This window comes from Heterocephalus glaber, unplaced genomic scaffold (genome assembly GCF_053883595.1).
Source record: "Heterocephalus glaber isolate CG9 unplaced genomic scaffold, H.glaber_assembly_v1.0 deba00001795, whole genome shotgun sequence".
Taxonomy (NCBI): Eukaryota; Metazoa; Chordata; class Mammalia; order Rodentia; family Bathyergidae; genus Heterocephalus; species Heterocephalus glaber.
In genome coordinates, this window is record NW_028258476.1 from 123586 (window position 1) to 147373 (window position 23788).

General features: G+C 36.7%; 1 protein-coding gene and 1 long non-coding RNA gene across 3 annotated transcripts in view; one reads left to right on the forward strand and one right to left on the reverse strand.

Annotated features, from left to right (window-relative positions):
- The window catches only part of LOC110347036 (uncharacterized), a 71279-nt gene continuing 47491 nt past the window's right edge, over nucleotides 1-23788 (reverse strand). For both annotated transcript variants that reach the window (XR_015448176.1, XR_002391375.2), the window contains one exon: nucleotides 1-23788. This exon is cut by the window's right edge and continues 8549 nt beyond it. This is a non-coding gene — a long non-coding RNA (uncharacterized LOC110347036).
- LOC147820800 (uncharacterized) overlaps nucleotides 17028-23788 on the forward strand; it is a 7644-nt gene continuing 883 nt past the window's right edge. Inside the window, exons 1-4 of the mRNA XM_087203475.1 lie at nucleotides 17028-17204; nucleotides 18167-18293; nucleotides 18491-18551; nucleotides 20175-23788. The exon at nucleotides 20175-23788 is cut by the window's right edge and continues 883 nt beyond it. Of these exons, the coding sequence (XP_087059601.1) occupies nucleotides 17190-17204; nucleotides 18167-18293; nucleotides 18491-18551; nucleotides 20175-21831 (1860 nt within the window). The 5' untranslated portion in view covers nucleotides 17028-17189 and the 3' untranslated portion in view covers nucleotides 21832-23788. The remainder of the gene's footprint in view (nucleotides 17205-18166; nucleotides 18294-18490; nucleotides 18552-20174) is intronic.

The following is a 23788-nucleotide window of genomic DNA, read 5'->3' on the forward strand; positions in this document are numbered from 1 at the left end:
GTGATTGGATAAAGGAACACGACTCTGGGTTTTGTTTCTGTTTTTGGTTTGGTTTCATTTAGTTGGTTATTTATTTATATATTTATTTTCCATTATAAAGAGATGAACCACCCCATCGATACTGTCTAGCTTTTACCAGGACAAGGCAAAAGGATAGAAATTGTCTATAAATAGACACAGGGCTGAACAGTTTAACCACAAGATACCAAGCATATACAGTGCTAAAGAGAAAACATTTTCCTTACTAGCACTACTTTATGCTGATTCTGGGAGCATTTCTAATTACCTTAATCTCGGAGAAAATATTTGACTTTCTACTCTGCCTTTGCTTGTTTTCCCACTGCCTCTTCCTTGCCCTTAATGGACTGAAGTCATGTCTGTCTTACACTGTCACAGCCAAGTCTTGGGGCTGTTTTTTCTATGCAGTGACTTACATATCTGGGGAAAGAGGTGACCATGAGCTTTTGCTTTGTGTTCCATTATGTGACTGGACCTGCAATCTCTGAAAGTCCCCTGAATTCTCCTGAGTTCTCCACACTCTGTGGACAACTCCCTCGTGTTGGTATTTTGGAGAAGCCCATGGAGAAGAGCATAGCTGAGATAAAGCACAAAGCTTCCGTTCAAGCCATCCCTTAGTCTGACTTCTACATTCCTAGTGTGTGCCATCAGCACACCAAGCTGGATCCACTTGGTGGACTATTCTGGTTTTCACTCTAGTAACATCAGGAAGGCAGCCTAAAGAGGACCAAAAGAAAGAGAGTGGGAATTATTTGGGTAAAATCGCTTGGTTTGGGTTTGGAGTGCAAAGGTAGAAAGATGGCAGCTCTTGGGGGCTTTTTGCCCTCTCCGGATACCGTATCATTCAGGAACTTATGTATCCACCAAACCTGCTAAATCAGAGAATTTCAATCACTGGTGATTTCATACTTTAGAAAACATGTGGATGTAACAACACCTATTTGCCTTTTTCACAGTAATGAGAAAGGCTTTTCAAATTGTCAATGATATAAGTGTCACAGGAACTGCCCTAGAAACAAGTGTGAGAAAATGCCATAGAAACTCAGGAGCATGTTTGCTAGTGTACAGAATATATTACATTTAAAATCTAATACACACTGTCCATACTTCCACCACCAGTAGGCAATAATTTCTATTTCTTATAACCACCAACACCAAAGTCTTTCTACCTTAATGAATTTTATGGATATGAATTAAGATTCATTTTCATTTTTTCTGTCTTTATGTTTCTCTTTCCTGTATAAGCCCTCCTGTAAATTATCTGCTTATGTGTTCATATTTGCAGTGAGGATACTTTTTAATTAAATCTTACTCGTCTGTTTCTTTTATCACTTGTACAGAATGAAAATACCTTCTGCAGTTTTTTCATCTGCAGGTTAATTTCAACAGGGACTTTCTTTGCTGAACAGATATCCTGTTACTCTTTGTTTCTTTTCAAATTCACCTTAACATTTGTGGCTTTACAAATTTATATCTGAAGTTTTTCCTACTCCTAGATCAGAAAGTCATTTTCTGATACTTTCTTCTACATTTAACATTTTGATATTTAATATTTTTGTAATATATCTGCCTGAAGTGCATCTTTGAATGTTTGAGATGCAAAAATCAGGCCCATAAATTTACAATTTATAACCATAAATAGATCATTTTTTTTAAAATAGATGATTACCTCTTCCTCTTGATTTCTACTGTCAGCCTTAGGAAATCTCAGTTTAGAAAAAAAAAATATTTCTTATAAATTTAGTGTATCTACATGTCTGATGTTCAGACTTTAATGACTGAGTAACTCTATAGTGCGTCCCAAAATATGGGAAGGGATACTTCTCATCTTTAGTTTTATTTGAGATTTGAAAAATAATGTCCTGCCTTTTATTTTTCAGATGGAATGATAGAAGATTTTTGTTACATTTATAGTTGATTCACTGGTATTGTAAAGAGCTATTTCTTTATAGTATGTGTTCTGATTGGGAATCACTTAGCTTTATTTTACTGGTATAATTTTACTGGGTAGTAAGACTGTGAGAAGCACTGTGATTTTTCCAGATGATCTTCTCTGACAGAGTAGGTGTTCTTGTCATTGTTCTAAAATGTTACATCTTGATAATTTCATCCTTTATGCATAGTGATTTTGCCTGTCCCACTTCAACCTTTATATCACTTATTTTTTTTCTTGCCTTATAATACAACACATGAATTTTGGTTTCATGTGACAACAATGGAGTCAGTGAATATCCCGTGACTTCTTTCTGATCTTAAGAAGTAATTAATAGACCAGGGATTTAGCTTAGCAGCATCACACCTGCCTTTCAAGCACAAGGTCCTGAGTTTGATCCTGGGTACTGGAAAAAAAAAAGTAATTAATAGAAATTAAGATTTAGAAAATATATTTGTGCCAAGATTCAAATAATTATATTAGGGGGCCGGGGATTTAGCTTAGTGGTTTCACCGCCTGCTGCACAAGCGCAAGGACCCGAGTTTGATCCCCGGTACCAAAAAAAAAAGTTGGTCTCCAAATAATTATATTAGGTTATTCTTTGTTGATTTAGGTTTCTGATGATGAACCATCCTTACCTTTGATAAAAAATGTTCACTTGTCATAAAGTGTGCATGCGTGCGTGCACTGATTACTTCAGATTGAACGTAGGGCATCACACTGGATAGGAATTCATGCTACCACTTAGCTATGTGCCAAGATGAAAAACTGTTTTCTAATAAATCCTTATATTTGACTAGACAATATTTTATACCAGATTTGAAAACGTACAAGCATAGGTATAATGGGCCTATAATTATCTTTTCTGATAAACATGTTGCTTGGTTTTAGGTGAAGATCATTAACTTGACAAAATTACCTGCAGGTATTTCCTAACCTTTTTTTTTTTTTCTAAATTACAGACATGTGAGACCATGCCCAACTAAACGTAGCATTTTTAGGGTAATGGTTGCATTACTGTGTGTTTTGTGTGTATAGCAAATATATTCCTCATGAGTAATTAGTATATAAACATACCTTGGGGTTTCAGTGAAACACTTGTAATCCCACTGGGAGATGAATTTACAAAGGAAAGTTTTTGATGGCCATTTCAATTGCTTGCCATCTTGTTGGATTCTCCAGCATTCTTCTTCATGTACCATGTTTGAAATTTTATATATTTCTAAAAATGTTTACGTCTACTGTCTAGAGTTCATTAAATGACAATGTATACTTTTTATTTCTCTTATGATATCCTTAATTAGCTAGATACAGTGGTATACATATGTAATTCCAGCATTCCCGGCTGCTGATATGACAGGATCAAAATTTGATGACCAGCATGGGTCACTTAATGACTCTTTCTTAGAAATTAAAATATGCATGGTCTTTATAAATATTTCTCATTTTTCATTGTGACTTTTGCTGTTAGCCTTGTTAATCTTTTCAATTATATTGATTCCTGTTTTATTAATTAACGATTGTATTTTATTCCTGAAGTGTTTTGCTAAATGTATTTCTCAAAATCTGTATATTTACCTGAAAGGCTTTTATTTCAAACTTTGAGAAATACTTAAATTACCACCTAATTCTAAATATTGCTAAGTCCATTTCATGACTGACTTTGGAAACAACAGGTTATTTAAAAAGAAATTTTGCATCAAAATTACACGGGTGAACTGGGAATATAGTTAGGCTGTACAGCTTATGTTTAAGGTAACTGTGTTCCTTGATTCCCCTCCCTCACACTGAGAAAGGAAAGCACGTGGGACTTGTAAAGCTAGTCATTCTCCACAATTTCTAATTTTTCTTTATCATAATCAAGACAATATACTTTGTAAGTTGGAGAAATTTTCATATGTTCTAATAGAATTTTTGTAAAATGCGTCTTTTGGTTGGAAACATTCTCTTTTTTAGTAGTCTGCATATATATAATACCTAGTGTATGAATATTATCAAGTGAATTAGAATGGATCATCTATACTTTGCATACCTGAAGTCTGTTAAAATTGGGAACTACATGGGAGGGGAAGGGGAAGGGGAAAGGGAAGAAGGGAAAGGAAAAATTATGAGAAAAGAAAAAAAATGGAAACAAAATCTCTGTAAATAGGGAAGAGTGGAGGGGGTGAAGGATGCACAGGGAATGGGGAAAAAATAAGAACCAAGATACATCACGTACAGGTACAAGCACCCAGTGATAAATGTAAATGTATTGTATTCCTAAAATGTACCAATAAAAGAATTTAAAAAAAAAATTGGGGAACTACAGGGCCAGGGATTTAGCTCAGTGGTGCTGCTGCCTGCCTCGCAAGCGCAAGGTCCTGAGTTCAAGTCCCAGTATTAAAAAAAAAATGGGGAACTACAGTAATCTACTTCTGTATTGATTTTTGTATTTCTACTTCTGTTTCGGTGAAGTTGTGCTGTTTACTGCTTGAATTACAGTGAATCTTTTAAATATATTTGTTATTTTAGACTGGTTGCCTAACAATATAGTCTTACTAAATTGCTGATTTTAACCGTGAAATTGTGATCCTCTTGCTTTAGATTCCCAATATGTTGGGATATGTGTAGCACTATGCAGTGCTCCATTCATTTCTTAGAGAATAGAAAATAAGATGTCTGGAGTTAACACCAATAATACAAATTGAAAATAAATGTAAACTAATATAACTTTCAATGATCAATTAAGAGACAAACACTATCTAAATATTTTATATATTAACCCAGTTCAAATGTGTGTTACTTAGAGTGTGTATACTATGAAAGGCTTGATTATCCATGTCTGACTATAATGGCACCAAATGCTTGCACTTTCTTGTAGTTAATATTAGAAAAGCCCAGTTGGTTATTGAACTCTGGCTTAAGACCTTAACGTCATTTTACTCATCACCACAGTGAATGCTAAGAATATTATTAAATATGGCCGGGGATTTAGCTCAGTGGTGCCGCCGCCTGCCTCGCACGCGCAAGTCCCAAGTTCGGTCCCCGGTACCAAAAAAAAAAGAACATTATTAAATAGATGAGGAGCTGCACAGAGAGAGAGTTCAAGTCCAGCCTGGATTACACAGTGAGACCCTGTCTCAACAACAACAACAAAAATAGATAAGGAAAGGAATGCACAAAAATTCTTCATTAATATAGAATTATTAAGAAACAGTTACTGGTCACTTAGATTCATATGCTCAGTTTCCTTTGCTTGCCACTGCCCAAATCAAAGGAGGTCATATATTTGGGTAAAAAGGTAAAAGGATATATTCAAAGCCCAAAGGAGATGGAGGGCCTATTTGCCTCAAATCACCACCTCTCCATTTACAGGTGGGCAAGGGTCTCTTAAAGTAAGAAACAGAGGAGGGGGAGCACACAGATAACATAAATCTTCATACTTGCTTTGTCATTTTAAGCCATTTTTACCCATTGTCCCCTTTCTTACGGAATGGAAACAGCTCTAGTCTTCTTAGTGTCAGCATTTGTGTATTTTGCTTATTAATCTGAGCTGAGGAGAGGTGGGGGAAGCTGTTTATACCTTTGGCCTTAGGAAGCCACTTCTCTGTAAAGGAAAAAAATCCTAACTTTCAAGCTGTATTGTGTAATGCTGGTTACAGTGCCATTTCACCTGTGCCACAGCCCAGGTCTTCACCATCGTGTCTTCATTTTGCTTTGGTTCCCAGCAGGTACAACAGTGATGCTTGTTCAGAAATGATCATATTTTTCTCAGTTTGTCCTCTTTGGTTTCTTGACTTTTGTATGGTAGTTCAACCAGTTCCCTTCCTGCTGTACCTGCTGAAATACCACACACTGCAGGGGAATATTTTCATGGTGCTGTCTGCAGTGAATGCCGACTACACGTATCCATGTACCTCTTACCTGCTTTCCATCTCTGAAATTGTGCTCGTGTGATCATCAGGGCTCGACACCCTGGTGCCTCCAGTTGGTCCCACCTGATGTCCTAGAGCACGATATTATTTTCTACACCTTTTGCTGCACCCAACCCTTGCTCATGGCTATGGGTTAAGTGCACTATGTGCCTTATTTCCCTGCCTCAGTGTTAAGATACACCTCTTACCCCTTGTGACTATAGGTCCTAGCGATCTCCTAGTGACTGTGGTGGATGAGATAGTATACCACCTAGAGCGGAAATTGCCAACAGAGCACTTTCTAGCGTCCTCACCACGTGCTCAAAAAATAACTGTTAGGGTTATAGATAGACTAACTAGACATTTTGTGGGAGTTATTTCTGAATATAAACCCGTATTGATACATTCAGTTGTATAATTCCAGTTACACAATTTTCCTTCCATTTTCCCTCGATGAAATGAATTAAAAATTGTCAAGTTAAGCAAAGTTAAAATGACTATGGCTACAAATGTCTAAACATTCAACCCTTTACTGCATTTTTAGAAGAGTAGTAGAGTTTTGCCTTACTTTAATTTCTGAAAAGTAATTAAAATATTTTAATCAAATTTATACTTGAGGGCCGGGGATTTAGCTCAGTGGTTCCACTGCTTGCCTCGCAAGCCCAAGGACCTGAGTTCAATACCCAGTACCAAAAAAAAAAATTTATACTTAATTCATCAGAAATATGAAAGAATTGCTTTGGAGATATAATTTGGGAAATAATTGGCATTATCGAGCTTCAGAGCATCTTATCCTTGACACCTACATATGTGTTCAGAAAATGTTCTACATTTTGGGGTGTTTAAATATATTTTATCTTTATAGATATGGCATGTGTTTGCTATTTATTAAAGATTTTGTGTTTTGAATATATTAGGCAGAGATGTGTGTGTGTCCTGGACCCTGTCTGTGGGTCCCCAAGGTACTTCAGTTTTGAATTCCATGTAAAGATTTATTTTTGTCATAAACTTCATCTAAATTTATTGATACTGACTGAAGCAGCAATGTTACATGAACTCCCATTGGCTAACCATGCCAGTAATTATATGAGTTAATGAGGAAAAGAAAATTGATGAACACCTTCACATAGGTGGATACAGCATTGAGACTGGAGTAGCACATGGAAATACTGTTTTTCACCGTGTAGGTGCTACCATTGCTGCTGGTATACCATTAACCAACAAAATGTTTATAACCACTGTTTTTATACATTGCAGCTCCTTAAACAAAATATCAAAAAAATTTTTTACAAAGAAATTATTTTTCGCAACTGTGAATGCTGATCAGTCAAGGCATTCACAGCTCAAATGACTAGTACAGCATAGGCTATAGATGGTGCATTCTAGCTGTGTCCTCACATGGCAAGGACAGTTTTTGCCTCTTATATGTGTATGCATTTCCTTATCTTAATAAGTTCCGACTCTAACCCTAACCTTAAGATGCTTAGCAGGTATTACAGGAATCAGTACCTGGGTCATTGAAGGTGGGTGAAGTCAAGAGGTGATTTAAAAATGTAAGCAAAACGTGTAAATTTCTAGGCACAGAGCAAGAATGGTGAGGGTACCACCACTGCACAGGAAAATAGTGAATAACTCCCATTTGATTAGTTGATCTGTACATTTTGTCATATGGAAATTAGTTTTCTGGCATCTTTGTTTGCTTTTTCATTCCAGTATGAGGTAATAGACCCAGGGCCTCAGACATGCTAGGCAAGTGCTCTACTACTGAGCTAAATTCACAGCCCTATTTTCTAATAAGGAATAATTATTTACAAGCTTTAAATCCATATACAATATCTTAGAATTTTTTTCTCTGCTTCATATGTAAATTCAGAAGGAAAGCAGATATTCTTGTTTAGTACTGAAAGATTTGGATTTAATATCTTTGTCTCATTTACCATCTCAGTGTTGGTAAGAAGTAAACAAATAACATGAACTTGGCAGCAGGAGCTTAAGGCCAGTGACTTTAAGCTGAGGCTCATGTTAAAAAGCAAAGGGATGGTATTGTACTTCCCCTTGGTGCATCCTGGTCTATAGAATTCCTTTGCTGATAGCATCTGTGTGCACAGAACAGCTGTAAAAGGACTGTTGACCATACAAGCTACATCGTGCTAGAAAACAGGTATCCCACATGCACATGGATTTGATGGTCTGTGTTTTCTGAAGTTGTGACTGGATTCCATAAGGCTTTTTTTCTGGAAAAAGTTTGGGTTTTACATAAAAATGTTGCTGTCAGGAGACCATAGTTTATACATACAAAGAATATCTATGAAGAGAATGCTTAGAGAAAGATTCATGTAGGTGTTTTATTTAGGTCAGACACATGGAGTGAATTTTTTGTGTGTGTATGATTTGACAGTAAGTATCACATATACAACAGAAGAGGAAAATCATTGTATTGGCTTATAATTTTAAGGATATTAGTCCAAGTTCTCCTGGCTCCAAAGAAATACCATGGCAGAATGCATGGAAAATTTAAACTGACCACTTCCAGGCAGGCAGGAAGCAGCAGGCAGGAAAAGTCTGTGAAGAGGGTTAGGGAACAGGTACAATCCCTAAAGCCATGCCTCCGTGAGGATTCAGACCCACACGGGCATGCACTTGACCAGTATGGTAGGCATCTCTCAGACCAGCCAGGTTAATCATTGAGACTAACCACCAGATGACCCAGGCCAGGTCTTTCCTGTGGTGAAACTCATGTGTTGAAGAAGAGAGGTTTTCATCATGTGAGGAGGGACCAGGTAGTTCACAGTGTTAAATACTTAAGTGTTTCTGCTTCATCGCAAGGACGTCATTGGGGATGGACCACAGTTCAGCTGTCATTCTGGCCCTTGTGTTTAGAAACATTACTCCTGTAGTCTTCAGAACACAGATTCTCTTTGTGACCTTGGAAGAGGTAGGTTGCCTGTCTGAGACAATTGAAATCCTTCCTTCTGTGTTGATTCCTTTACATAATACTAGCATATTATTCCGGCTTGTTCCTTTATGAAATAACTGTATTTTCTTCTCAACATATTTGTATTTTGTTTGCCTAAAATAAGAAGATAGATGAGGTATGAGATCATCTGCAAAGAAGCCAAGTGCCTCATTTACATTTTTACCCCCAGAAAATACTCAGCCTTCCCTTTGACTTCATTGTGTCCTGTCATTGCCTGGAGCAAGATTCTTTGGGTTTGGGGGTTTTCTCCATTAGGCTTTGAGTCTGGAAGTGCACAGGGGTACATTTGTCACCCCAGTTTTAGGGACAAAACACAGGAAGAGCCCATTAAGTAAATGAAGAAGATAATGGCAGCTTTTCAATTCTAGGAGAAAAATCTGCTTCAGCGCTGTGGTTCCCTTAGTGTATGTCAAGTCACCATCCTGGGAGGAGGACTGGGCTGACAAGGGTTTGGTTTGAGCCTGTCCAATGAGCTCCAGCCAAACAGGTAGTGCATTTTTTCTCTTGTCCCTTTTGGCTCAGAAGGCAGGAGATGAAGCAGCAGCCCATCAGTGAAGCAGCACTGGTGTGTGAATTGTCCAGTCGGACACACTGGCCAGAGAATGGAATCTTCTGTCCTTCACCCGTGTGTTGCTGAGAGCCACCTCAGCTGCCTCAGACTGTCTAAAGGAGAATCCACCAGGAGTTTACTGAACTGGGTTTTGTTTTGTTTTGTTTTGTTTTGGTACCGGGGATCAAACTCAGGACCTTGCGCTTGCGGGACAGGAGGCGGGACCACTGAGTTACATCCCCAGCCCTGAACTGGGTTTTAATAGAGGGTTAGTGGGACAGGTATTGGTGGAACATGAGACTAGGAAGGTAAAAACTGCTGAGTAGCGGAGGCTGAGGTTTTGGATTGCTGTTGAGAAACAGCCATATTTGAGTACTTAAGAGTTCCAGCAGAGTGAATGGGGTGGTAACAGGCTGTGTGAGTCAGTTTCTGCTTATTCCCAGGGCTCAGATGGTTGGAAGCCATTACTGCATTCCCAGAACTTCAACAGCTGCAGCCAAACTGAAGTCAGACCTATCAGTTTGTAGACACTATTTAAAAAATGAAAGCAGAATCAGGTAGGACTTAGTATTAAAGCAGTACCACAATGCAAGTAAAGCCCCGAATGCAGGTCTGCAACCTCACCAGTAGTCGGGCTCCAGAAGGTTTTCTGTATGAGAAGGAGCGAGGGGAGCAGTAGAATGTAAGAAAGGAGGGAAAAGTCAGCTCCTGAAACAAGGTTTTCCTTGAGGTCAGAATGGTTTTAGGGTGACATTAAAAACAGTTTTATGTTCACTTGATTTGAATGTGAGTAAAATATCACAGGTCTAAAGGAAAGAGAGAAATGTAGAAAACGTTAGACTAATAGGTCTTCTATTACTACTGATCAATTCAATTCATTGATTTTGAGGAAAAATTAGAAATTAAAATTTATGTCTTGTGGATTAAAAAATTGGTTGGATAGATAGCATCTAACTGTCATAGGAAGAGTACTCAGGATTGAACATAGAACATCACTCTGATCTACACTCAGTCCTTTTTTATTTTTATTATAATTTGTTTGAACTTTGAGACTGGATCTCACTGTTACACAGGCTGCAGGTTGACTCTGTGGATGTCTTGCCTCAGCCTCCCAGAATGATGAGATTACAGATGTTGATCATAAAGCCCAGCTAGTGTGGGGGTTTTCTCATCACTTTTATTTACTGAGATCAAAGTGCTTGGCTAAATAAAGCATCATCAATTGTGGTCATATCCAGAAAGTTACCGTTTTGCCCCTTGAGAATGTGCAAAGTGTAGTCTGGAATACATCCCTGGATTCTTCCTACTTTAGATAGGTATCTGTAAATTTGAGATTAGTTCTGGGTGTAGGTTAATTTTTTTTAAATATGGGGTCTTTCCCCCATATTCTGGAACAGAGAACCTAAAACTCATAATGTCCTGAAGAGTAAAAATGTCTGTCTCTTTATCATAATAACTTTGAGGTAATGTCCTCATTTCAGTTACTGGAGTGGCCCAGTATGTCACCTTTCAGTTACTTCAGGAGGATGACTCACAGTGAAACACAACGTCTCTTACTTTGGACTGGAATCTGCTCTTGGGGCATTGTAGTGAGTCTGGGCTCTGAATTTGTCAGAATTGTGGTAAACCTGGGTGTTTTGAGTTTTAAATTTTGGGCCCACCGTTTGCTAATAGAAAACTGCATGGTAGTCAGAAAATAACACACATGTAGGTTCGGAAGAGAAAGTCAACCTTCAAGTGACTGAGTGAGTGTTGGTCTCTGTTCAAAATTCAGCCTGTGGCCAAGAGAAAACATTTTTCCCGGGGAGGGTGGCTCAGCAGGGCATGGAGAGGTCCCAGTTTTAAATTTCTGGCTTCTCATGCTTCCATTAGCGCCACTTTAGAGTGAGCCCCCCCCCCCCAGCCACCTGGGTACAGTGAAAGTCATGTGTAAGTTCAGTAAAGTGTCTAACCTTCTGAGTGTGGGTTTTCTTGTAAACTGGTGAAGCGGGTTTCTTCCCTGACCTGCTTTCCTTCTGCTTCTTTTGCAGAAAGATATTTTTATGAAATAGAAATCACCTCAAGGATTTTTTTCCATAGTTTAACATAAGACTGTGATTTTCTTGAAAACTGAGCAGAGAATTATTACATCTGAAGAATCAAAGAATAATTTATAAGTAAATTAATGTGTTTTACATTTAACTTAAATGGGTATAAAAATCCACAGAATAAAGGTGCAGATTAACAAATCAACTCTTGGTAATTCCAGTCAGTTTCCCTGAATTCATCTAACTAACCCCAGGATTGGACCCAAGATGAGCTTTCTTGGACCCTGTTTGTAGCTTTACCAACTCATCACTAGCAAAGTGTTACTTGCTTTAAACTTTTTGCAATGTTGAATGAGTTAGTGATTAAAGGTAATATAGCATTATTATCAGTATGAAATTATTTGTGGTTTCCTTCCCTCAATTTACTAGCCATAGAATTTTATGAAATGTATTTCAACCACTTCACTCATTTATTCCACTGTCTCTAGCCTTGGATTCTTTCTAGTCGTTAAATATTTTTGATGTAGTTAAAATATCATTGTTGCTTTTCGTCTGCAAGTGATAACAAATTAGAATCTTTTGTTTTGTTTTGTGTTTTTATTTGTTTGTTTGTTTTGGTTTTGGTGGGGGTTTTTTGGTACCGGGGATTGAACTCGGCTCTCAGGTCCTTGCGCTTGCCCAGCAGGTAGCGAAACCACTGAGCTAAATCTCCAGCCCTACAAATTAGAATCTTTGAAGTTACAAGAAAAATCATGAGCAGATCATGGAAAAATTCAAGTTACGTAAATTTAAACACCATTTCTTCATGATTTTATCTTGTGTTTGTTGATTACATCTAGAGTTTATCTTTTTTTTTTTGGTGCCTGGGATCGAACTTGGGACCTTGTGCTTGCGAGGCAGGCACCAGGGCACCAGAACCACTGAGCTAAGTCCCCGATCGAGTTTAGCATTTTTTATATGTTGGGCTTGTAACATGTGAAGTTGTTTCTCTGTGTATCACTCTGTGTGACATAGCAGGTTTACAGTTTCTAATCCAGTTCTTTATATTTGGTACATAATTAAATGACGGGTGTTTGGATTTTTTTGTGCTAATAATGTATGCCCTGATACACTGTGTTATTAATTCTAGCAATTTGTTGGTTCTTAGTTTTTCCAACATACAACACAATGCTATATAATGAAGGCAGTTTTATGTGTCTTATCTTTATTTTAAGAACTTTAATTTTTCTTCTTTCCTTGTGTTTTCTCTGCATCCACTGATATGATCTTAAGATTCTGTTCTATAATTTTATAATGTAGTGAGTCATATTAATTCTTCAATAATTTAATTTACATATTTTTAATTATTTTTTCTCATTGTAGTCTATAATCCTAAGTGAATATTGAGCAATAGACTTTGATAATATATGTTGAGTATTTGCATTATTATCTTGCTGTTGTTTCTGTGGTTTTCTGAAGTAAAATATTTAAATACTGAGTTGTTATTTGCTGTTTGTTGTTGTTCTTTTCTAATGCATGCATTCACTGTTTAAATTTCTCTAGAAGTATCCCCAGAATAGTTAACAAAACATACATTCATTTTCTTATTTTTGTTGGTTCTTTTATATTTCTATGTGTTCATGTTTGCAGTACATGTTTACATTCTTCACAAGGAGTAGGTATATGTGCATGTGCGTAGCACATCCTAATGAGTTGTTTATTTGCTTGTTTGTTTGTCTGTTTTGAAACAGGATCTCCCTGTATAGTTCAGGCTGGCCTTGAGCTCATTATGTTGCCCAGGCTGGCCTCAAATTCGCAGCAGCCTTCCTGCCTCTGCCTCGGAAGTGCTGGGTTACAGGTGTGCGCCAGCCTTAATGTTTTTAATCCCTTTCTTTCTCCTCCTTCTACTTTCTCTTCATCTCTTAGTCCTTTTCCCATTTGCGCAAGATGTGTCTCCCTATTTCCTATTACCTATGAAATACTTAATATTTTATTCAGCCTTTGATTTGATACATACGTCGTTTTAAAATTTATGATTTAATCTCTAATTCTTAGGAATTTTCTGTTTTGTACTGTTGGTTTCTAGTTTCATTCCAAGATGGTGTGAGAGCTTACTTTACATGATTTCCCACCTTTGGATATCTTACGGTCTTTGTTGTTGCTTTGTACATAGTCTATGTTGGTGACTATTTCTTGTAACTTTGAGAAGACTGCGCACTCTGCAGTATTAGATGATATATTATGCAATATCCAGTGAGTCCACTTGAGGGATAATGTTCATCTAAGCTGTACAATTAGATTTCTTGACCTATCAGTTCTCGTGAAGATGTTTTGAAATCTTCAGAAACAATTGTGGCGCTGTGATTTGCCCTTCAGTTTCATGTTTTTGTCTTGTGTCCTTTGAAGCTCTGTTCAGCGAGTAAATATAAAGAACTGTTAGTGCTTGTTGGAAAACAGCCTCCTACACATATACTCATTATGTGATAATTATGACCCTTATTTTCTTAGGGGCACAGATCAGATAGTGTCACATAAATACAACTTCAGCACATTTTGTTGAATCACTGCAGGACTAGTGTATCTTTTTGTGTAATCTTTATTTATCCTATGTGTTAAGTTCATCTTTCATTTGTTTTGTATATATATATTTTTTCTTCTCCTTTTGGTACCCGGAATCAAACTCAGGACCTTGAGCTTGCAAGGTGAGCGGTGGGACCACCAAGCTAAATCCCCACCCCCTTTCATTTGTTATATTTTAAAAATATTTGTGTACATTTTAGCAGACAAATGGAAATTGAATTCATTTATAATTTAATCCTCGGTACTTTTGAAGCATTTACACATCGTCAGATGTTGAGATGGATTTGACAAGTTATTTCCCAAACCTTTTATTTTTTGTAGTAAGAACACGTCAAATTGAATGCTGTATTAATTTTTCGGAGTAAATTACAATGTTCTTAACTACATTCACAATCGTGCATACCAAATGTACGGAGCTTATTTTCCATGCCCAAATAAAGTTTTAAAATTTTAAAGCATATCCATCCACTTCTCTTCTATATAAAATGGATTTGTTCATAGAGAACTAAAATTGAGTCTTGTTTTTTATCTACATGCACACTCTCTTTTAATTGTTCCTGTGAATAACTGGTAAAGTGAGGACATATGCTTATAGCTAATCTTTTTAGTTTCTTCTCCCTGTTTACTTTAATTGGGAATTTTACATAATTCCATTTTCTGTTGTTGATTGTGATATTCAGTAGTCCTGTGTACTAATTTTTTTCCTGATTTTTCAGTGTTAGAAATATCTACTCACAAATTATCCACCTTACATTGAAATAACACCATGGTTTCAGAGACATTCATGTACCACAGCACATTCGCAGGTACTTCCCAGCCCGTATTTAATTATGTGACTCATTCTACATGTCAGTACCTCTAATAGCAAGTGGGTGGTCAATGTGATCGATTTAAACAACTTCTTGGTAAATACACATAGAATCTATGATGATAGACACATTGTAAGAATTCTCTCCCCTTCCATAACCTTTGTGTGATATCTTCAATAATGTCTGAATCTTTGCTGATCTTACTTTATACAAACAGTGCCTTGGATCTGTCTCTTGGTTGCCACTACCCATTTTCCCATACTTTAGACAGCTGTGTAATGGTCTTTATATGAAAAATTTACTCATCTTTTTCACATACTCTTTCCTCGATTCATTTTTTTTCTTTTGTTTTTTTGTTTGTTTGTGTGTTTTGGTACCAGGGATCGAACTCGGGACCTTGCGCTTGTGAGGCAGGTGGTGGAACCACTGAGCTAAATCCCCAGCCCTATTTTTTTTTCATTTTTGAGCTATACTTTTCCCTTTCTCTGTATTCTTTAGGAGTTTTGTTGTCATTGTTACTTGTTTCTCACAAGAGATCATTTGATAAGTCTAAAGAGGTAAAAGTCAGAATCACATCCTCCTTTTTCAGTGTTGAGAGAGTTATGAGTAGTTGAAATTGGATACTTCATTTGCTGCCTAGAATTTGGGTATACAAATATAACAGTGGATTAGACTTTGAAGAAATTGTTTTCTCCCACTTAGAACTTATTTAAAAAACAGAATTTAAAAAATGGTTTTTTTTCTCCCCACCCTACTCCCAGAACCATGAAGCAGTTTTTCTCTGATGATCACTTTGAGAACCTGGCAGTGATGGCGGAGGTAAAATTATCCAAGTTGTAGGGTGTCTAAAGTCTAGCCCCTCAGAGTTCTCTTATCCTTGTTCACAAGGACACTTAACATATTTCTGTCCTTTTTCTGTCCCTGGGTTTCTTCAGAGTAATTTACACTTCTGTCCGTCTGTCTCCCGGCTCTCCCATTCAGTCTTCAAAGGTTGCTGATTTTAAGTTAGGTTGCTTTTTTGTTATTGAGAAAAAACATTCCTTCTCTGTCTTCCCAGGTGAACTGTAAAGGGAAAGTGTATGTATTCACTGTTTTATTTTTAGTGACAATATTTAACCCTTAACACGGATTCTGCTTGTGTCCCGATTTAATAATGTGATCAAAAGCTAGGCATTCACAACTTTGGATGGGACAAGACAGTTTGTCAACCCAAACTTCTGCCTGAAAAAGTGAGTTCTCCCCATGCATGCCCTGTTAACCTCAATAATCTCTCGGCAGGCTCCTTTCTCCACTGTCAAGGTATTTGGTACATGGTTGAGAGTCCTCCATTATGGGAATAATTCTTTGCATGTCCTCTTGGTTTTCTTTGCTATATCTACATAAATGTAAACATAAAAGACACTCCTCTCAAGGAAAGCATAGGGTTTTCCATCATAAATGAGATGTCTACTCATTCATCAGCTTGCATGGCTGTCTTATTTCTCTTTAAGTTCCAACCTACACCCCTGATGCACAGGACGCAGTCTGACCACTGCTTGGGTATCTGGAGTCTTTTGTTTGCAGCTGTACTGTTTTGTTTACTGTGCCCAGTCTGTAAATTACCTCACATTTTTTTTGCCATGTTAGAATGTGGGGAAACTTGTAAAAATTAATTTTGGGCCGGGGATTTAGCTCGATGGTTTCGCCGCCTGCCTCGCAAGCACAAGGTCCCGAGTTTGATCTCTGGTACCAAAAAAAAAATTAATCTTTCCACATAGTAATTTTGTGTTTAAATATTTTTCAATATATTTTATTCTCAAACATGCTTTCATTGAGTTTTAGCAGTAATAACAATATAAATATCCTGGGAACACTCAAAATGTTTGCCCCTGGGCTGTGGGTTAAGAGTATCCAGGTGAAACCCTATTAGGCTCATCCTTGCCTTACCCATGAATAACAATTGTCATATTTATTTTGCTGTTTTTTTCTAAGTTTGCCATATATATTCTTAGTTTTGTCCCCTTGAAATGTTCAGTATGTAAGTATATAGAAAAGCATTGTAGGTGGTTTCTTTGTCTGTTTTCTGGACATTGGTTAGGGCCACTCATCTGCAGATCTTGGTGCACTCTAAAGTAGAGGATGTGTTTGTGGAGCATATCATTCGATCCTTCCTTTTTTCATAAGTCTACATGCTAGTTGCATCTTTCCACGGTTCCATTTCTTTTGGTTATTTCTTCAACCAAAGTCATGGATTTTGTTTATATTTGATGTTTTCTCTTGAATTATATATGTTTTGATCATTTTTCTTATGTGTTCACTGATTTTTACTCAGTACACACATTCTTTTTGTTGTATACAGTGCATATACATTTTTTTTTAACTTGTCTCTATTACCTCTCATAATTTACATAGGTATTACTTTCTCTCTCTAATTGTGAGGCTTCATGATTTTCTTCTGGGTAAGCAATTTTTTTCACATCCAAAAGATATTTGACTATGAATTCTCCAAGTATTCAAGTTTATCTTTCCCATTTCAAGGTGTAAATTAATTATTGTACATGAACTATAAAGAATAAAGTGCATATTTCAATGTATGTGCCTGTTTCTTCCTGCCTCTTGTATTAAACAAATAGTGATTTCTGCCACTTTGTACGGTAAGGGCTCTATCACGAATCAGTATTCTATTTCCATGTGAATCCATTGAAGATTATCTTCCTTTTCTGTGATCTGTCATTCTCATTAATAGAACAGTGCTTTAAATAGTGGATTTTTAATCTCTTTCCTGTATATTAAAGGAGCTGTCCTTTATTGTTTAGTAGTATTGAACATTGTCAAACATTTGTTAAACTGAACAATTGTAATTTTCTTCGAATATCAAAGGTGTGATTTGGAAGTGCCAAAATTTTTTCTTCCGTTTTTCCTTTTATTATTACTCCAAGTTTAGTTTGCAAAATATATTTTGATCATATCCATCCCTCCATTTTTCTCCCATATGCAAGTTTCAAAATGCTGTCTAAATATAATCAGAGAAGAAAGGGATCAATAATAAGTTAAGAAAATGATATATTCTATGATTTGTGAGAGCAGTTCATCAGATATTCTTCTACCTTAGTTTTGCACATGGATGCTGATATTTTGGCTCTATATAAACCATGCTTTAGAGATAGTGTTCAAATAAACCTAAGGTTAACTGGCAGAAGAACCAGTGTTCCCATTCTGCTGTTGCTTTAGCAATGAATTCTAATCTGGCATCAAAATTCCTATAGGAGATATGGCTATGAATGGAGAATAAGTGTCTGATGACCAAAGCATAAAGTAAATATTTGGAGAACTCAGCCTCATTTCAGTCTTTTAAAATAGAGTTGAAACATTTCATGTGAACCTCATTCTTCTTCTTGGATATCTATGTCTGATGATTTAGGAGGCAGTATCCTTTGAGGATGTGGCTGTGAACTTCACCGTGGAGGAGTGGGCTTTGCTGGATCCATTCCAAAAGAAGCTTTACAGAGATGTGATGTGTGAAACCTTTAGAAATGTGGCTGCCCTAGGTAAGGAAAATACCCATTTCTCATTTATGCAATCAGAGAGCACTGGTTATTGCTTATTGGTACAGTTTACTTTATTGGAATATGGAAACACTTGATGCTTCCAGGTATGGTCACATTATACTATGAATCTTACTGGAGTCTCTGAATTTTTATGTAATTTAGTAACTCATCATTACATTTCTCTTTCTATACTTTAGGAAGAACCTGGGATAATGAGGAAATTGAAGATGAGTACAAAAATTGCAGGAGAAGTCTAAGGTAACTTGCATTCACAATAAGGAATGTTCCTTAAGAATCAAAAATAGAAAACCAAGCAAACTATACAAATGAAGCCATGTTCTAATTTCTTTAATCACAATATTTCTCCAAAGATGCATACTTGATGAGTATCTATAATCTGATAATTGAATATTTGAAATATTACAGTATCTGAAATGTAAGCAGTACTGACATTATGTCACAAGTGACATTATCTAATGTAAAAGAAAAACAAATTATTTCCCATTCTCAAGATTATAAAACTTTTGTATGAAATTGCATTTAGGCATTGACTATAGGAGTATATAAAACAAATTTTTTTGTTTATACTGAGAGCCAAATTATATACACTTGTATTTTCAAAAGACCACATTCACCCAGGCGTAGTGGCACATACTTGTAATCCCAGCACTTGGGAGGCTGAGGCAGGAGGATTTTTGTAAGTTTGAGGCTAGCCTGGGCTACATAGTGAGTTCAAGGACAGCTTGAACTACACAACAAGACCCTATCTCAAACAAAAAACAAAAGACCACATTCATGTCCAACATTATGTAAGGAATGCTGTATGTATTTAAATGCGGTATATATATTTTGTTCTTGCAAAATTGCTATCCTTGTGAACATATTGAAAATCCAAATGAATGCCACTGTTTTCATATTGTTTTCAAGCAGTCCTCCAAAGGATTCAGTCCATTCATGTTGCAAAATATTAGAAGGCACTATTCCGTAATGTTCATTGAAATGTCATTGTAGTATAACATTTATGGGAATGTATATAGAGATTTCTTTAAAAAGTAAAAATAGTAATTCTAGTTATCCAGCTATACTTTTACTGGGCATATTCCACCCTAAGCAACCATATTACAGTAGTGCATGCATACTCTTTTATTTGTAGCAGCACAGCTTGCAAAAGTTAGATTCGAGAAACAGCCTAGATGCCTATTCATGGAAATACGGGATTGAAGGGAATATGAAGTAGCCTAGGAATGATGGTGCATGTGTGGAATCCTACCACATGGGAAGCAGAAAGAGCATACATAAATGTTTAGCTTGGGCAGCTTAATGATTAATGAGACTATTTTAAAATACAAAATAAATAAGGCCAGGTATGTAGCTCAGTACTAAGAGCCTGGGGTAAATCTGCATCACTGAAAAAATTCTGGTGTGTATACTTAAAGAATGAAATGATGTCAATTGCCAAAAAATGAATGGGTCTTGAGTCACTAAAAGTTAAGTTATGTAATTCAGACACAGAAATTTCAATATCATGTTATATTTAATACAGGAAATTCAAAATATGAATTAAGGAGCAAAAGGATATATGGTAGAAAAGAGAGAGGTAGTCATTTTGGAGAGGATAAAGATGCCCAGGGGAAGAGGGAGTGGATAGAGTCATGGGAGAAAGGGTATGAAAAATAATGAAAATATAATATACATATGTACCAGTTCCCCCCCAAAAGTGTTATATATTGCAAAGCTGTTTCAAACCCATCATCCAGAAAGTACAGTAAACTCATGATGAGATATTCTTAGGGGCATCAAACCAGATCTCCTCCTAGTAAATCATTAATAAAAAGACACTTTTAAATGTGATTCTTTTTTTCTTATTTTATTCCTTTATAGCAGTGGAGAGGTACAAAAATGCTGTGAATATGAATTATGGTATCAACATGGAAAAATGGTTTTCTGGACAACAGATACTAATATGAACCTGATTCCAGTTGGTACAAAACCAGGTGAAAGCCCTGGCTCTACAAAGCCTCCAATTGATCATTCATCAGCAAATGTGCCCATCATAGCTAACCCTGGATTCAAATCATGTAAGTACTGGGAATTTGAAGAGAAGCTCTCTAGCTGTAACAAACACGTGAGAAGCTGCACTGACTTCCAGTCCTCTCAGAAGCATGTAAATGCAAATCCTGGAGAGAAACCCTATGAATATAAACAACATGGAAAATTGTACTCTGATTGCACTGAAGGAGCTAACACTGAAGAGAAGCCCTTTGTATATGACCAAAATGTGAAAGCCCTCAGTACACCCAACTATGTTCCAATCTGCGAAAGAAATCACAGTGGAATGAATAATACCTACATATGTACAGAATGTGGGAAAGCTTTTACTTCTCATCATTTTATGCAGATACATGAAAGAGCTCACATTGGCAAAAACCCCTCTGTATGTAAACACTGTGGGAAATCCTTCACTAATACCACTTCGTTTGATAATCATCAAAGAACTCACAATGGGGAGAGACCCTATGTATGTAAGCAATGTGGGAAAGCTTTCAGGACACACAGTGATTGTCAAAGACATGAACGAACTCATACTGGGGAGAAACCCTATGTGTGTAAGCAATGTGGGAAAGCTTTTAGCACACGCAGTAATTGTCAAATACATGAAAGAATTCACACTGGGGAGAAACCCTATGTATGTAAGCAATGTGGGAAGGCATTCAGCAGACACAGTAATTGTCAAATACATGAAAGAACTCATATTGGGGAGAAACCCTTTGAATGTAAGCAATGTGGGAAAGCTTTCAGGACACACAGTGATTGTCAAAGACATGAGAGTACTCACACTGGGGAGAAACCCTATGAATGTAAGCAATGTGGGAAAGCTTTCAGGACACACAGTGATTGTCAAAGACATGAAAGTACTCATAGTGGGGAGAAACCCTATGTATGTAAGCAGTGTGGGAAAGCATTCAGCAGACATGGTAATTGTCAAATACACGAACGAACTCATACTGGCGAGAGACCCTATATATGTAAGCAATGTGGGAAAGGCTTCAGCAGACACAGTGCTTGTCAAATACATGAAAGAACTCACACTGGGGAAAAACCCTATGTATGTAAGCAATGTGGGAAAAGTTTCAGCAGACAAAATCATTGTCAAATACATGAAAGAACTCACATTGGGGAGAAACCCTATGAATGTAAGCACTGTGGGAAAGCTTTTAGCACACACAGTCATTGTCGAATACATGAAAGAACTCACACTGGGGAGAAACCCTATGTATGTAAGCAATGTGGGAAAGCTTTCAGCACACATAGTAATCGTCAAGTTCATGAAAGAACTCACACTGGGGAGAAACCCTATGTATGTAAAGAATGTGGGAAAGCTTTCACCACACAGAGTAGTTGTCGAAAACATGAAAGAACTCACAGTAGAGTAAAACCCTATGTATGTAACCAATGTGGGAAAGGTTTTACAACACAGAGGTATTGTCGAATACACGAAAGAACTCACACTGGGCAGGAACCCTATGTATGTAAGTAATGTGGGAAAACTCAGCAAACACTGCAATTATGAAAGCCATAAAAAAACACATCGGGCAGAAACCCAATCTATGCAAACAATGTAGGATAGCTTTCAGCACATAGTGTTTGTCAAAGACATGAAAAAACTCACTGGGGATGAACCCTATATATGTAAGCAATAAGGAAAAACTCAGTATACACTGGTACTGTTAAACGCTGGGTATGTAAGAGATATGGGAAAGCATTGTTATAGTGGTAATATCGTAGACTTTAAAAAACTAAGAGGAAGTCATAAAATGACTTGCACTGACCTGAAAGGACACACACAGGAGAGAAATCTATTCTGTGTAAGCCATATGAAAAATTTAACCCTAACCAACTTCAGTAACCCCGCAGGCCAGGATTTTTATTTTCACTATGTCAAGATATTTGGTGCATGGTTGAGAGTTCTGCTCGGATATACCTGAGTCCTCAGTCATGGGAATAGTATTCCTTTGCATGTCTTCCTAGTTTTCTTTGCCATATGTTCACAAATGTGAACATAAAGCCACACCTTTCAAGGATAGCATAGAATTTTACATCATAAATAGAATACTCTTCAGCTTGCATGTCTGTGTTTTCTTTCTGTGAGTTTCTAATCTACACTCTTCCTGATGTCCAGCAGCCAGTCAGGCCACTGGTTGCTGGGTGTCTGGAGGCCTCATGATTGCATCTGTGCTGTTTTGTTTACTGTGCCCAAACTGTAAGTTTTCTCTCATTTTTTCCATGTTAGAATGTGGGCAAACATACATAAACCTATAGCGTCTTTCCACATGGTAATTTATTGTGTAAATATTTTTCAATAAATGTTATTTTTTAAAAAGATTTTGGTGAGACTTAATAACAATATAAATATCCTGGGAACACTCAGAAACTTATAAATGAGCCTTGGGCAGTGGTTAAGAGAACCACGTGAAATAAATCCTATTTGACTTATCCTCGTCTTCCCCTTGGATTACCACTATCACTTCTTTGGCTATTTTTCCTAAATATACCATGTGTCATTGTCACTATGCAGTATTCTCTCCATTTTGAACCTTGGAATGTTCAGTGAGTGAGTAGTATGGAAATTGCACAGAAGTGTGTTGCATGTAGTTACTTCGTCTCACTGTATTTCACATGTGCTCTTGTCTGAGGGGCAAAGGGCTTCCTCGTCTGTTATAGTGGTCACATGGTTGAAGTTTTTTCATGTTTATTTTTTATAGATGTGAAAATAATCATTTGTCTCCAGAAACAACAACACTATTTTTTCTGGACATTGGAATAAAGTCACTGGTCTGTAGATTTTGGTGTACTCCAAAGGTTACGGCTGTGGAGTGTGTCATTTCATCATTTGTTCTGCTTCCTAGTAGAGTCTACCATTCCATTTTCTTTGGCTATGTCCTCAACCAAGTTCATAGATCTTGTTTATAGTTGGTATTTTCTCTTGAATTATATATGTTTTATTCATTTTTATGTGTTCATTTATTTTCACCAAGTACACAAATTCTTTTTATTGTAGAGTACAAATACATATTTCTAATTTCTTGTCTCTTTTACCTCCCTTTATTTACATAGATTTAACTTTCTCCAATTCTGATGGATTCATGATTTTCTTCTGGGGAAATAATTTTTTCACTTCCAAATGATATTGACAGATAATTCTCAAAGTATTCAAGTTTATCTTTCTCATTTCAAGGTGTAACTTAATTATTAGACATGGACTGTGAAGAGTAAAGTGCATGTTTCAGTGTATGTACCCGTTTGTTCCTGCCTCCTGTATTGAACAGATGATGATTTCTGCCATTTTGTACAGTAAGAGTTCTAAATGAATCAATATTCTATTTTTATGTGAGCCACTGAATCTCTCTAATAGATTTCGAATCTTTTTCCTATATATTAAGCAATGTGTCACCTTTTCTGGTTATTGAACACTGTAAAACTTTTGTTATACTAAA